Genomic DNA, 16,588 nt, shown 5'->3' on the forward strand with positions numbered 1-16,588 from the left:
GAGTCTGGTGGACGTCTTTATTTGGGGTGGGGGGGGAGATGATGTTTTAGTTGCAGGGGCTACATAAGAGGACCTGACGGAAGGGAAAGCGCTTGTGTTGGGGGGGCTGTGAAAAAGGCCCTGGGGGACAAAGATTTGGAGTGGCAGTTTTGAAAAGAGAGTTGGGGGTCAGAGTATGGGATTTTTTTTAAGACATATGAGGGAATGGGGGAGGAAGTAAATGAAAAAGTGGGCTGAATGTTATGTGACTAGGTATGAGACGGGAAGAACATTTCCTTCTTTGCTTTCCAACTTTCAGGACCTCCATCTCCCCCTTCTGAATGCTCGCAAGATTTCAGAACCCCTCCCCCCCTTCTCATCATGCCAATGCTCAGTGTTCACAGTACTGTTTGAGCAGCATTGGCACCTGATTAAGTCTATATTGCCCCTGTTTTCCCTAAGGCAGTTTTAGAAAATGCTGGCCATTGTCAGAAGCGAGGCATTTTCAGATAAGTCTTCTACTGAAGTTTAATTAAGGGGCCCTTTTGCAAAAGGGTTGGCGTGTGGCAATGAGCTTGCCGCATGCCAATCAAGAACTACTGCCAGCCCAACGTGGGTGCCAGTGGTACTTCTGCCCATCGCAGATCTCTGAAGACATATCTCTTCAACAAGGCATACAATGAGAACTAACAGTCACACTAATCCACCCGACAACCCACTCAGTCAAGATAGCTCACCAATTATAACTACCTTAATCAACCTTTTCCTTCGTCCTTCTTTACTTAACCTCGGCACAATATTAAATGTATCTGTCACCCTGCAATGACTTTTTAAACAAAACTATGTAAGCCACATTGAGCCTGCAAATAGGTGGGATAATGTGGGATACAAATGCAATAAATAAAATAAAAATAAATTTCCAATGCTAGTGGTAATTAGGGAAAAATATTACCACAAAGGGTTACCCGGCAGTAATTGGGTAGTGCCACACGCTGACCAGTTACCGCTGGGTTAGCACAGGAGCCCTTACCGCCAACTCAATGGGTGGCGATAAGTGCTTCCTCCAAAATGGCCACACAGCAAGTGCAAACTTACCACTCAGCCATTTCATTTTTTCCAGTTTTCACCCGCTGCAGTAAAAGGGGCCCTAGTGCATGGTAAAAATGGCTGCTGCCGCTAGTACAGGCCCCTTTTACCGCAGCTTGGTAAAAGAGCCCCTAAGAAATTAAATTAAAGGACAAGAAAGTTTTTTATGCCCATGATTGAAATGCTGGAGCACTTCAGGTCTTTTCTATATGTGCTAACCAGACTTTCCTGAGGCTTTTTCCTTCCACTTTAAAAATGAAATGAAAATCAACAATTATTTTGTAGAAATGTTGACACTTTTATTTGGCAGTGAACATTGTGGTTCTCACATGATTTAAGTGGCTGGCATTGTTCTATGTTTTTATCTAGCCCTTTTCATTTGTGTTTAATTATTGTCCATTTTAAACAGCCACTAGGGACAGTTTGTGTTTCCTGTTATTCCAAACTGTTAGTAGTTGTGTTTTGGGAATATCGCAAGACTGTTCCCAGTCTTACAGTCGTGAAAAATTCATCTCAATATTATTAAACAGCAGTTTAGCAATAATGAATCCCAAGAACAGCCCATCTTTAGTAGCCCAAAAGTGCCATAGGTTTTATTCCACAGATAATCATAGGGTCTTTTGGGCTCTATGTTATAAGATGAGCTGTCCTTGGGATTCATTATTGCTTAATTGATGTATAACAATATTGAATTGAGTACTTCTTGACTGGGAAATGACTAGCTATTAACAGTTTGGAAGTACCACTGAATTATTGTTCTGTTTCTTTTCCCATTCTTCCTCTTCTTTTTTTTTTTGTTACATTTGTACCCCGCGCTTTCCCACTCATGGCAGGCTCAATGCGGCTTACATATTGTATACAGGTACTTATTTGTACCTGGGGCAATGGAGGGTTAAGTGACTTGCCCAGAGGCACAAGGAGCTGCCTGTGCCTGAAGTGGGAATCTAGAACTCAGTTCCTCAGTTCCCCAGGACCAAAGTCCACACCCTAACCACTAGGCCACTCCTCCACTCCACTCCACATTTTTCTTTTGTTTAGGGTTTAGAATTACACATTTTGGTAATTTTTAACAGTTCCAGATTTTATGAATGCCCTATGTGGTAAACTTAAATTTAAATTATCCAAGAACCAGAGTACAAAAAGGAGGAGTCAATTTATAGATAGAATCTTGACCAGACACTACCAATCTCATTAAATAAATATATATTTTATATGATGATGGATAGTTCTCAGAGTATAAACTCACCGAAGCAAGACTACACCAAAATGATTTATGTCTCTAAGGGTGGACAAGCTTCTCAATCATAGAACTTCTCCGTAATTTATACTTAATATTGTGAGCAAAACAACACACCCGTGCTCTTTTCACCAATTAGTTAATAACCTAATATGAAAATGGTAAAAAAAGTGTCTGAATCAAACAATTCTATCTATTGCTCCATCCTACCACATACATTTTAAAAGCCTCAATGAGGTCTCCAACACTTATAACAGCAATTAGGCACTTATCGTTATATAGCTGATTTCTTCCCTCCTGGATGTAAAGTGTATCATTCGGGTAAAATATACCCCTTCTGAATGTTCAATGTTGCTTTCCAGTCGGGAAAAATATCTCAACTGCTTAGTCTTTATCTTTTCCAAAGTTCTTTTCTTCTACCTGGGGACAAATCAAATGTTCTTTTTGTCCTCATACAAAAGCGCCACTGCGCCCTCAATACATCATAAAGTTGTAAACTGTCATTTCTATTGCATTGGCTTTCTTCTGTTGTGCTTTATCCCTCTCTCCTTTTTTTGTAGATCTTTTTCGGTATACCGGTCACTTTTTCTAATTTGCTTTTTGGTCATATACCCCCCCAGATTCTATATATGGCAACATATGCAAATCAGCATGAATAGCCAATTAGCACATGCAACTTATTTATTTATTATTATTATTTTTTTAATTTATAGACCACCTAAAACTAGGTGGTTTCCAAGAATACATTCACAATCCAATACACATCATAGCACAAAAACAGTACATATCAGAATACATTATGACAAATTCTTCAGAACGTCAATAAAGTGTTTAGAAAAACGCGGTTACAAGCAGCCTAGTCTTTAATAATTTTTTTAACTGCACTGCACTATCGCAAAGGCAGAGCTGTCAAGGGAGAGCATTCCATAATGAAATTCCTGCCGAGGCAAAAGCAGTAGCTCGTGTATCATCATAATGTAAACGCACTATCTCATTTGTTGGCAATCGCATGGCAGCCTCTGATCTTAATACCTACCTTGGCTTAATTAACAAGCTAATCAGTGCTGATAATTGGCCACTAACAAGCTATTATTGGTACTAATTAGAATTTACGCACACAACTGTCTAAGTGTATTCTGTAAGGTGGTGCGTGTAAATTCTAATGTGTGGATCGCAAAAAAGGGGCAGGAGCATGGCCATGGGAAGGGCATTGGGGGGGGGGAGGGGTCATGGGAATTCCTGAAGATAACACACACTCGCATCTAAATAAGACTTGGGCATTTATACCAGGTTTTAATTGGTGTGAATAGCTGCCCCTAAATTTTAGTCATGGGAAACGGCAGCTATCCGTATTCTATAGACCACGCCTAACATTAGGTGAGTTTTATAGAACAGTGCTAAATGTGTGTGGGGGGGGGGGGGGGGGGGTCAGCACCATATATAGAATTCCCCCCATAGGGGTCAATTCTGTAACACTTACCAAGTACAAAAACAATAGTTTCTCATGAGAGATCAAAACAATTACATAACAAGATGTTTTCTATCTGCATCTCCAAAATATTATTCTAATTCAGCTGCTTATATCGTTTGTTTCAGACAATGATTTACAAGACGTTTTCTGCAAAATGTCCTTCTCACAGATTATTATCTGATTTCCAGCATCTGGTTTCCTTAAGCTGTTAGACAACATTCTTCCTGTTTGTTTACCTTAGTTTCTTTCCCAGGCCTGCTTGCCCCCTAAGGGTATCATAATAGGTCTTAAATTCCAGAGATCATAAATTCCAGAGTCATGCAGGCTCGTCAATCTCTGATAGATTCCAGAGTCATACAGACTTATCAATCTCTGGCCTTTTGACCTATTCCATAGTGCATGACTGTGCTTATATTTCTACAACATATATCCAGATAGACTGGTATTCTATAAAGGAAAATAGATGTTGTAGAATTTCCCTAATAGTGACTGGGATGCCTCTTTTGTAGCCCATGGTATAGCCTACGGCATAAAAAGCAACTGCTTTTATTCTCGGGGCACAGAAAGTATGGGAGGCTTTTTTTTTCAGTTTTTGAATTATATTTCTCTGTATAGCTAGCTTGTCTTTCTTATAGCTTCAAATCACCCTATAAACAAACACCTCGATATTCAGCTCTATTTGACTGGTCAGAACGACTGCTAACTGGTTACATAGCGCTTAACTGGCTATCTGCCGATATTCAGCAAGGGATAACCAGCTATCCCCCACTGAATATTCCTGCTTAGCATGATATAACTGGCTATCCACCAATTTTTAGACCAGGTTTAGCGGCCATATTTGGCTGTGTCAAATAGTGGAATAGTTTGAAGATAACCAGCTAAATCTGAATATCGACTTAGCCGGTTATCTTCAAACCAACCAAAAAAGAAACCAGATCTTCAATGCGGGACACTGGAAATGGCCCGGCATTGAATATCCGTGCTCAGCACCAACCATGGGAGCTAGCTGGTCCACTGTCTGAATATCGGCCTCAAATTGTGTAGTAATGATAAAACCAACTTAGGGAGCTTTCCTATCTAAACGGGAGCTCAAAATTCTTTTCAGTTACAATACTAAAGACCCTAATGCAGCCAGCTCTGGGATAGAATGTATCTACATTTTGTGTAGCTCCTGACATTGTGATGAAGATGAATAGTATTAGTATGGCGAATATATTGCCATTGAATTATAATTGGGTAGGATAAGTCAAGGCTTCCCAAACCTGATCTTGGGATCCAACCGCCAGTCAAGATAGCGACAATGTTGTCTGGGCAGGTAGCAGCGTTGCTGGTATCTCTGAAGGCTTCTATAACATGTTTCCTCAGAGCCACAATGGATAAGAATCAGGAGCAATACTGGAGACTGTGCATGGTGGGTCCTTAATGAGATTAGGTTGGAAAGGAGTATGAAAAGTGGCTTTGCAGGAGAAGAAAAGAAAAAGTGAGCTGAGATACAGGACACCAAGGTATCACCACAGTTAGCAGATACTCAGGAATTGGAGCAGAGGAGTCCTCCTGAGTCACAGCCCTCTACTGCAGTGCTCCTCAGCCCTCTCCTGAAAGCACACCTAGCCAGTCAGATTTTCAGGATTACCATAGTGCATATGCATGAGAGAGATTTGTATACGAGTCTCAGATATATGCAGATTTCTCATATGTATTCATTGTGGTAATCCTGAAAACCTGACTAGCTAGGTGTGCCTCCTGGAAAGGGTTAAGAAGCACTGTTCCACTCTATTACTTTATTCCATAAGGCCCACATTGTGTTCTTGGTTTCTGCATGATCTCTAAAAATAACAAATTTGTCATCCAACAAAAAATGTTTCCAGTAAGTTAAGGCTCTCAAAAGACAACCTTACCAGAAATCATCCACAACCAGCCTGATATTGACTAGTGGCAAAAGTGCTGGATATCTAGAGATGTGGGCATGCACTTGAGAAATAGCCTAGCAGTTAGAGCAATGGGCTGCAAGCTAGGGTTCAAATCCTTTTGACCTTGGGCAAGTCAGTTAATCCTCTACTGCTTCAGGTATAAACCTAGACTGTAAAACCTGAAGAGACAGGGAAATACCTACTGTATCTGAATATAATTCACTGGGAAAGGCGTGAGCTAATTCTAAATTCATTTTAATAGAGGTGGGGTACGTAGGTAAGTAAACAGGACAATAAAATGTTTCTAAAAGTTAATGAAGACCTTCTATTGCAGTTTCTTTGATAATTTTTTTCCATGGAAGTGTTGATAAATGAGTAAAAGGTATCACAGCTCGTCTCTTTCTCTATTCAAAAGCACTCAGGGGAACACTAACGATGAGACTAAGCAACGGCAACCAAAGGTTCCTCAAGCTACGTCTACTTTCTGCATGGCGTCACAAACTGAGGAGTCCAATCAAAAGCGGTGGGACAGTGAGTAAGAAACCTCTTGTTCTTTTTTGGAATGCCAGTAGTAGCCATAATTCATAGAGATGACATCAGTAAATCAACCCCTTGAGTTCCTTATGAAACTTGCATTATTACCAGAAGATGACAAGAAATCAGTACTTTGGTGGGGAGGTAGGGTTGTTGATACATAATTAACATGCATTAGAATACTTTTTTTTTAAATTTATCTTTTTAATATAGTTATTTTCCCTTTTATGGCCCTCCTTCCTGCAGTTCTAGCCAGGACCTGCTCTATGCTGTCTTAAGGCAGAGAAAGCAGGCTAGCAACAAGTGAGTGAGGCACCACAGGACTATCATATACAACCCTCAAGAAGCGCAATTCTGTAACTCAGTGCTCACATTTACATGCCGCATAAGTGTGTAAATGTACAGAATAGTAGCACTTTTACAAGTAAGTGTACAGCAGGAAGACCAAGCACTGTTTGATTTGATTTACTTAATATACTGCTACATACAAAGATGTGTTCTAACGGTTTACTTTACTTGATATGACCTTGTGGTTAGGAACCCCTTGATCCTTTAGAGCATATTCCCTCCGATTCCTATCCTGTCGAGTATACTTAGTAGTATATTGTGGTCTACCATATCGAATGCACTAGACATGTCATATTGAAGTAGGAGTGCACTGCACTGCCACTATTCCCCCGCCTGCCGGCACCATCGTGCTTTCAAAATGGCGGCCAAAACTTCCCTCAGTAGTCTTGCAGTTCTTGACAGTCTCGCGAGACTTCCACAGGGTGTCTCGGTCATCTTTTTCAAAATACGGCGGTGCTGGGCAGGGGGAATAGTGGCAGGCCAACGGGCAGGAAAGAATATGCCCCCCCCCCCGCAAAGGCAACTAGATCACCAGCGGCGCGCCTTTAAAGGTAGGACTGGGGAGGGTCGTAGTATGCGGCAGACATCTGTGCAGAGGCTCTGGGCCCTCGGGCACTGCCCGGTTGCCCAAATGGTCAGTACACCCCTACTCCCAGTCTATCTGCCGTCCACGCTGCCACAACCACCCTTCCCATAAAGAAGTATTTCCTTAGATTACTCCTCAGTCTATCGTCTTTCTTTTAGGATACAATACCATTTCAGCATCCTGGAACAGACTGATATAATTAATGTGTAGAAACAACTTTTCCTTAGGGAAAACTCTGAGCATAATTGTGTTAATGAGCTGGATTTGTCCAACTATCTTTCCCTGACTGGCTGGGCTTCCAGCTAAGATCTCTCGCAGTGCACCTCTTAGTAGGCAGGAAATGGATTCATTTTTGCCTATTCAGTGGTCACTATTGAAGTATTTTTTCATATCTTATTCCTGACTCAAGTGAGATGAGAAGTTTAATAATTCAGTGCAGAGGGGTTCTACCTGTACTGTAACAAATCACCTTTTGAGAACCAAACAAAATGGCATGAACATTAGTGAAAGGAATGTCTTTAAACTGTAAATATGAAAGTAAAGAAAAGGATCAAATTAGGAACACTCATGAAATATCTCTGTCCAAAATGCGTAGAACAGTTTTCAAATGATTTTGTCTTGCTAACTAAGCCACTCTCTTGGTAAAATTGACTGCTGAAAATTATCCTCCATCTATCTCCACAGGACAGCTGATTTATGATGCAGCTATTTTAATGAGTGTCACAGAGGGGGAGGGCTGGCAAACAACATGTGGGATTTGATTTTGAAATCACTGCATGTGCTTTTGGACCACAGACTTTGCACCTGCTATAAAACAAGTGCAAAGGATCCTACAGTACTGGTTGACTCCTAAATTTTCAGAGGGAAACTCCATGAAGAACTTACAGCTGAAAGTTCATGTGCAGACCTTCGGATTCAAACTACCCATCGGCCTGCAAGCAATGTAGGACTTTCAACATTTTGCATACTTAGGGGCATAGGAACCAACTTTTCAAATTACGAAGTCCATATAAAGGAAATTAAAGCATGGTGGGCTGTGAGCACAGCTGACCAGGCTGTCTTTAAATGAAGAGCACAGCAGATGTTGCACACACAGGGAGGACTTGTGGGTAAAAGAAATGCTAGGGGTAGCAATGCAAGACCCACTAGTCTCTCTTCCTCCCTAACCCCAACTCATCGCCACAGTTTACCCTCGCCCCCCCAAAATACGCCCATGCCGGCTCACCCTGCCAGAACAACCGGCTCGCAAAATGCTAAAAATTTAACAACTGGCTCTTGCGAGCCGGCTCCAGTACACCACTGCCCCTTTCCCTCATTCACTCTTGACCCAGTCCCACACAGCTACTCACCATCTCTTTCAGCTCTTCTGTCTGCAGCTTGTGTCCCCTCTGCCTGTTCTTCTTGCTCTCTCCCAAATCATGTCTTCTTCTGCAAGCAACATTCCTCCACACAGCTAATGTCCCCTCTGAGTTCCTCTGACTCACAGCCTGTGTCTACTTCTCTCCTACAGCTCCACTATCAGTCCCTGTCCTCATCATCCAGCCTCTCTTCCTTTTACAGCTGCCTTCTGCCTCTTCCACCATTTCAGAGCAGCATTCTCTTTCCCAGCCAATTTCAATCCCTCCATCCCTTGCCCCCTTTATTCCTCTCCCAGTATATTCTGTCTTTAAAATTGTCATGCCAATAAAGTTATCTAAATCTGTTTGTTCCTTTTGTCAGTGTCTGCCTGCTGTACTTGCCTTCCCCATTGCCAGCTGTTAGGCTACAACAACTCCCTCCTCCCCTGCAGTCTATTGGACAGACTGCAGGGGGATTCGGAGAGCCAGCCAATAGGCTGCACGGGGAGGTGGGAGCAGTAACTAGGATACAGAAGCATTTCCTTCCTGTGTTTTCCTGTAGTTCTGCATCATGGAGCTTAACAAGAAGGTTTAATGACAGGAAATGGCATGATATCAAAAAGTTGCAACCAGCCCCCCCCCCCCCCCCCCCCCCCCCCCCCCACACACACACGGAGTCACCATATTATTGGACGCAAAACAAACTATCTGCTGCCACATCCTGTGGTAGCATGTATATTTAATCTCAGTTATAGAAACATGCCAGCTTTTGCAGCATACGGATGTACACAGAGGAACTGTCAGAACGGAATCACCTTTGTTATAAATAGCCCCCAGATAACCTGAGAACTTATACAAAAAGAACTTATGAAAGCAGATTTGGTGAGCAAGTCTTAATTATTTCAAAATACACCTTTGCAAAGATGGGTGCCTCTAGAAGCAAAAGGCACACCCCTCCTTAATGTTTACAGGTTTTATACCCTTTCTTTTTAGTTACATTAAGTATCTGCCCCTACGTTTCTCATTGGATATTGATCACATTTACCAACCCCTAATACATCATTGTTAATTATCATATGACAGTCCTCTAAACATTTCCATCACCCTAGCAAATGAGCCCCTATCTATTGTTAGTTCTGCTTGGTCTGCATTTTTGTATCTTTAAACCTTTATGTGAGAACTTTGCATAGTTCAGCACATGGCATATTCCACCTTCCATAGTCTTACAGCTTCATGATCTCATGCTTAGATACATTGTTGTTTCAGTTCTTTGGGTTTCTTAACCCTCCTTTCTTCTCTCTCTCCCTGTCTCAACATTTTTATCACTTTGCACACATTACTTTAAACTAACAGAGTTTCTTTTGTTAATGATTTTAAAAACAAACTATCTGCTGCCGCATCCTGCAGGATGTCAGACGCACGCACAGAAACTTGATCAGATCATTCAGCAAGCAACGCCGCATGGCCGAGGAGAGAACTTCGGCTGGCAAAGGTGCGTGGTGGGAGAGGGTTGGCGGCGGGAAGGGGGGGTCAGAGAGGGTTGCGGCGGCGGGGGGGTCAGCAATGCCACACGGCCGAGAACAGGACTTCGGCTGGCAGGGGTTGGGGTCCCCTGCCAGCAAAGGTACGCAGCGGGAGAGGGCTGGCGGCGGGAAGGGGGGGTTGAGAGGGTTGCGGCGGGAGGTGAAAGTTGGCGGCGGTGGCAGGCGGGGGGAGGGGGCTAAAATGTGCCCTCTCACCTTGGGCTCTGGACCCCCTCTCTTCGAAGTCTGGCTACGTACCTGCTTCTAAATCGTAATTAGTGTGTCATTTTGAGGGGTTGGTTATAGGGACACTCTAATATATGTTATATTGGTGCAGATAGGGTTACCATGTTTGTATAGACAAAAAAGAGGATAGAAAATATAAAAACGGTTGCTACCTTTGCTAAAGAAATATTTAATCGTAGCCTCTAGTTAATGAATATACACCAAAAAGTGACTTACTTACAGTACAGCAGTAATCTACTTTTCAAGAACTTCTGGATTTGATTTTGACTGGGCCTGAGCCCAAACGTACTTATCAGAAGAGCAGATATCTCTCAACAACTTTGGCTGGCTTCTGAGATTTGTGTGAAAGTCTATGCATGACATATGCTTAAAGTTGTGCTGTACGAACAAAATTCGTTTGACAGATTCAATCAGCAGGGAAAAAGAAGAAATCAGCAATGCCTTTCTCTCTCTTTAGCACCCCCATGTGTCCAGATTTATTAATAGGACAGAGATGGTTTCTCTCATTATATGGGTAGGTGTGGATCATCAAACATATAAATGGTGAGTGACCGTACTCACTCGCAAATGCGCAGTAGAGACTTCCGTCTCTGCCCCCCCCCCGCGTCAATACGTGATGACGGGGGTGGGACAGAGAGGGAAGTCTCTACAGGCATGCTGCAGACGTTGGAACCGCTCCCCCTCCCCTCTCCCCCGGAGTCACCGCCGCCCCTCCATCTGGCCCGAGCACTGTGAACTTACATCAGCACGCAGCAGCAGGCACATCAGCAAAGCTGCCGTCGGGCTTCCTTCTCTGCCTTTGTCCCGCCCTCGCCGACGTTACGTCACACGAGGGCGGGACACAGGCAGAGAAGGAAGCCTGCCCCGATGGCAGCTTTGCTGATGTGCCTGCTGCTGCATGCTGATGTAAGTTCACAGTGCTGCTTGGGCCGGGTGGAGGGGCGGCGGCAGCGACTCCGGGGGGGGGGGGGGCTCAGAACCCCCCTATTCCAAAAGTAGCCCGTTTTCACGGGCTCACGGCTAGTAAGTACATAAAAGAAAAAGAGGACATTTCCCGAAAAATTAAAAATCCTAGAGGACATATCTGAAGACGTCCAAAAAGAGGACATGTCCTCTTAAAAGAGGACATATGGAGGGGCATAAAAATTAAGTTTGGGACGTACTCTGTAGAAGTTCTTGTTTATGTTTGCAATGTGTGTGTGGATGTCTGTTCTGGAGTGTGCATGTGATAATGTTTGAATAATTGTCTATATTTATGGCTATGATTTCTAAACATGTGATATTATTAAAGGACAGACTTTTAAATGTCCAATTGGGTATATATGCTAATCTCAACTTTGTTAAATGTTTTAGATATATCCATCTACTTGCTCCCATGATGTTACTGAATTCTATTATTTTGGTTCACTGTATTTTCAAATGTAAGCCACATGCTTGGGATAATGTGGGATATAAATATTAAAAAAAACAAACAAAGGCACTGCCTATCCAACTGAATGGTGATGGCACAAGGAAAGCAAGTTTGGCCCAGTGAAGACTAACTCAAAATAACCTGTTCCTTAGTTAGGCTCCTCTAGTATTATCATATGAAAATGTAACCATACCATGCCTCTGTGGTTATGTTCCCCCAAGTTAAATGATTAACTGACTTTCTTGAAAGGATTACATAACCTTTGGATGCATGACTAGGAACATAAACACACGCTTATTTATGCAATATCACAATTCTTCATGTACAGCCACAAAACAATCTTTTAGGGTGGATAGTGTTCACAATGAGCTCCTTTTATTATCCACCAGAAAGAAGAAATAAGAGTTTTCAGTTTTGCAATAATATAAGTCATCACAAGAACAAATATAAGAAAACCAATGTACTGCATTAGAGACATTTAGCCCATTTAGTTTAGTTTAGTTTAGTTTATTGGTACTTGATTTAACACCTTTGCTTAACTGAGCAGATCAACGTAGTTTACACAAAATTAAAATCATAGAAAGGGAAATGAACTACAGTAAAAAAATACAGGAAAGAAATAGAAGATATCATTCATACAAATGAAACAGAAGAACAGAAAGATGGGAACAGGGAGGGGTAGTGGAGGACAAGGGAAGGAAAAGAATAGGGTACTCCTGAGAATAAGTGTGGGCACTGGACAATAGATTAATTACAGTTGGAGGTCAATTGTTATGTTATGTTCAAATAAATGAGAGATCTGAATGAAACAAAATATTTATTTTTATTATTTTGACTTATAAAACCACTTGTCCCTGAAACATGCTCAAAACAGAATAATCCATTTTAGTATCTAAAATGTAAACTTCTACAAATGAGATTGTGAAGATGTGATTCTATGTGCTCCAATGAGTTTTATTTTACTTCCATGTACTTTCAATATATTCCATCTTTATAACACAAGGCTTTCCAAGGAAGCTTACATCACCAGTTAAGATGAACCTATCAGGTAACAGGGTATCCTCACTGAAATTTGGTCATGTATATTACTGTATTGTATAGAACAGTGTAGAAAAATGAGCACAAAATACTGAAGGGCCCTTTTGCAAAGGTGTGTAAGGGCCTATGCGCACCCCAGCATGCGCCAAATTGACATTTCTGCCTGGCTACCATGTGCCTCAGGCGGTAATTCCAAATTTGCTGCGCTCCAAAAACAGGCGGTAAAAAATATTTTCTATTTTCTACCAGGGGGTACCTACCCAACAGTAAACGGCAGTTGGTGGGTAGTACGTGATATCTTACCACTAGGTCAGTGGGAGGCGGTAAGGTCTCGGGCTGAAAATGGACGTGTGTTGGTTTCAGTTTTAGCGCATGTCCATTTTCCGGCCCCTTAAAAAAGGCCCTTTTTCCTAGACGTGGTAAAAAATGGCCCAACGTGCGCCCAAAAGACACGCTCAAACTACTGCAGGCCACTTTTTTATCGTGGCTTAGTAAAAGGACCCCTGAGAGTTTATTACTGCTGTTTCTACCAGCTACAATATTTTTTTATGCTATTTTAATGATTTCCAATTTTTAAGTCAAAATATCTTCTTTCGTGATATACTTACAAATAAATTCTAATAAATAAATAAAATACATATGGGAAGCTTTCAAATAAATAAAAAAAAAGCTGTCAAAAATCTACATAAAAATCATAAATTTGCTAATGCTTTTAAATAGAAATAGCTTTATTGTCAGCATAAGCAAAAATATAGGCATATGGGGGAGTCTATATATGGCGCCTAAAAAATCAGCATGGAAATCAATGCCGACTAAGCGTATTCTATAAGTCGCACCTAGATTTGGATGCATTATATAGAATACGCTTAGTTGATATCTCAGTCTAAAACTGTGCGCCCCCATTTACACCAACAAAAATGTGGCATAAATCCTGGTGTGTAGAGTTAGGCACATTGGGTAATATTCTATAACTATACGCATAAATTTTGGAACTCCCATTTTCACGCCTATAATCACACCCCTTTTTGCCTGTGCACATTAGAATTTAGGTGCACTGCACTACAGAATACACTTAGCAAGTTGTGTGTGTAAATTCTAATTATTGCCAATTAGTGCTTATTATTGCTTGTTAAGAGCTGTTATCAATTAAGCCAATTAACTTACGTGCACTGTTATAGATTATGCTTGGATTTCGGCGAGGATCTCTAGTCAAGCTATATAGAATCCAGGGAATAACGTAGCAATGAAAACCACAATACAGCATTGTAAATAACAAAGCAAGTGCTGGAGCACTGACATATACATTTTGAAATATAACCCTTCCCCCTTCACAGATCCCTTCAAAGCTCCCCAAACCCTTCCCTTAACTCCCCCTACATCCCTCCCGATCTCCTCCTAATATAAAGAATGCAAAACCAAGGAGATTTAATAAAACAATATAAACCGCACAAGTTTGCTATTGTTTTCAATTATGTAACGTGGTAACATAGTAAGTGACGGCAGAAAAAGACCTGTACGGTCCATCCAGTCTGCCCAACAAGATAAACTCATATGTGCTACTTTATATGTATACCTGACTGTGAATGTTTTTTGGTCCCTTAGTATGGCGGCAAGCACCGCTCACTGATTTCAGCCCACACAATGATCCAGGTAGGCTGATGCCATCTCCTGTCATTAAACCTCCTTGAAGCTTAATGCCCCAGATCTACAGACTTACAGGGAAGAATATTGGGGGCGCTCAGGCACCCACAGAGTTGATGCCTATGCTTAGGGGTCCTTTTACTAAGCTGTGGTAAGCACTAACTCATGCTTGTCACAGCTTAAAAAGGCTTACTCAGGGTGCACTGAGACATCTCACAGTAAGTTCCATACACACTAAAAAATTGTATTTATTTGGCCAAGGGGACGTATCTGGTGGTGGTGGTGGTGGTGGTGGGGGGGGAGCGGAGAGTGTGCGTTTCGGTGCTAATCAGTTGATGTGTCGGCCTTGTAGTGCACCAACTCAGTAGTGCAGCATTTGCTCATGAGCCCTTACTGCCTACAGAACAGGTGGTGGTAAGGGCTCACACGCTACTGTTTGTTAATGGCCACATGCTAATAGCTCCTCCTGACGCAGCTCCGCAAACCAAGGGGGCCCTTGTTGAGGTTTGGGATAAGAGCGGATGGCAGCCTGTAGTTTGCAGCACTTCAACATAGGATTTTGTAAAGCGAATGCGATATGGACACTGTGAAATAAAGATAAGTGGTACCATTTTGTGGCATGCTACGCTCTATCCCTTGGAACTGTTTTTTTCAAAACCACTATTAGGAAGTTGAGTAAAGGTAACATTGTGAGTTTATAGTTTTTGTTGGGTATGAAGAGTGACTGTTTTTTTTCTGAGGTGGCTTTTTCTCTGTTTTTAGAATTGTTTTCCACTGCAGTTTTTGCAGTCCTCTTTTAAGCCGATGAGAGAGAGCCCAGTCGGGTTGGACACTGTAAAAGTCTGTGGCTTCTCCCTGGGGCAGTTGAGGCTTATTTATTTAAGTATAATTCTTAACAGTCAGTGTTACCTTTCTCAGTCTTTCAGTGCAATACGTTTTTTGATATTACTTTGTTTATATATTTTTGCTCTTCCAATTAATACTGTTGTTTGAAAACATTAACGCCTGGACACTAATTCAGAAAATGGAACTTTGGCCATTTTCTGGCTGCAGTAGAAATGGCCTCAGCGCACACGAAAGACCTGCATAAGAATGCGTTAAGGCACTTTCTACCACCGCTTTGTAAAAGGACCCCTTACAAAATGCTGGACTGTTGGAAGGATCAACAAATAAATTGACTAGGCAGGAGTTTTATAGAAATAGCTATAATAGAGGACAAGATCTTGTCTAAATAGCAGCGAGACCTCTGTATTTCATACAGTTTTCCTTCAATCTCTTTTTCTTTACCTTTTCATTCCAGTGTTAAACAGAGACAAGGATAGTGGGACGAGTTCTCCAGCTCCAGCGGAAACACAGACAGCAGCAGATAATGCAGCTTGCTTCCAGGACACTGTTTTGTTTTACAGTAGGACGGACATGGGAAGTAGCATTTTGTCTTGACCTAGAAGGAAATCACTGATGCTCCTTGACTAGAAAATTCAACATCTTTTTTTAAACTAAAATTCAGCTTCCTTGGGGCTCTGAAATGTGGGATGGTCAATAGTATCAGCGAAAATATAAAACTAAGGATTGCATCTCCAAAATTATTAAATATAAGCAAAACCTTAAGATGTCAAAAAGTGTTCTTAACATTCTTAAGGATTTGTTTATTTATTAATTTTGTTTAAAATAATTTTTAAACATAAAATATCTTGAGGCGAGATCATACATGCAATGACATTTAAATCATGTAAGACCTCACAACTCTGAAAATCAGAATAAGCCGGGTGTTTTTGCAAATTTTGATGTGGACTGCATTTCATCATCATTCTGGGTTGGGAAGATCATCTACACAGAAGATACAAAAAATTGTAAAGAAAGCAATAAGCCCAACCCTTAAACTGGATGGACAGATCCCCACAGAGGTTTCATAGGAGGGCAATTTCAGAAATCAGCCACTGCCATTGCTCACATGGATCTTTGCACCAGTCATGAGGCTCCCTCTTTCTTTACAGTGATTGCATAAACACCACGGCCAATGTGCTGCCAGTTCTTCCATCTCAGCAGCAGGAATTGAAATGGACCTCCTCCAACAAACAAATGAAATAGTTTCAGAATATTCAACTCTTAGTCAAATGATAGTTTACAACCATGCTCTATGGGTGTTTACATCATGGGTTATTTACTAATGCTTAGCATGTGCCTAACACCATTAGCATGCACTCTGTTAGTAAATAACTTTCTAAGTGTAAAAATCCAACA

At 41.5% G+C, this 16,588-nt stretch overlaps 1 protein-coding gene across 1 annotated transcript in view; it reads left to right on the forward strand.

Annotated features, from left to right (window-relative positions):
• LOC115470035 (zinc finger matrin-type protein 4-like) overlaps window positions 1-15,886 on the forward strand; it is a 239,821-nt gene extending 223,935 nt beyond the window's left edge. Inside the window, exons 6-7 of the mRNA XM_030202900.1 lie at window positions 6,099-6,214; window positions 15,648-15,886. Of these exons, the coding sequence (XP_030058760.1) occupies window positions 6,099-6,214; window positions 15,648-15,787 (256 nt within the window). The 3' untranslated portion in view covers window positions 15,788-15,886. The remainder of the gene's footprint in view (window positions 1-6,098; window positions 6,215-15,647) is intronic.
• The last annotated feature ends 702 nt before the right edge of the window (window positions 15,887-16,588 follow it).

The sequence above is a fragment of the Microcaecilia unicolor genome, chromosome 5 (assembly GCF_901765095.1).
Source record: "Microcaecilia unicolor chromosome 5, aMicUni1.1, whole genome shotgun sequence".
NCBI classification, from domain to species: Eukaryota; Metazoa; Chordata; class Amphibia; order Gymnophiona; family Siphonopidae; genus Microcaecilia; species Microcaecilia unicolor.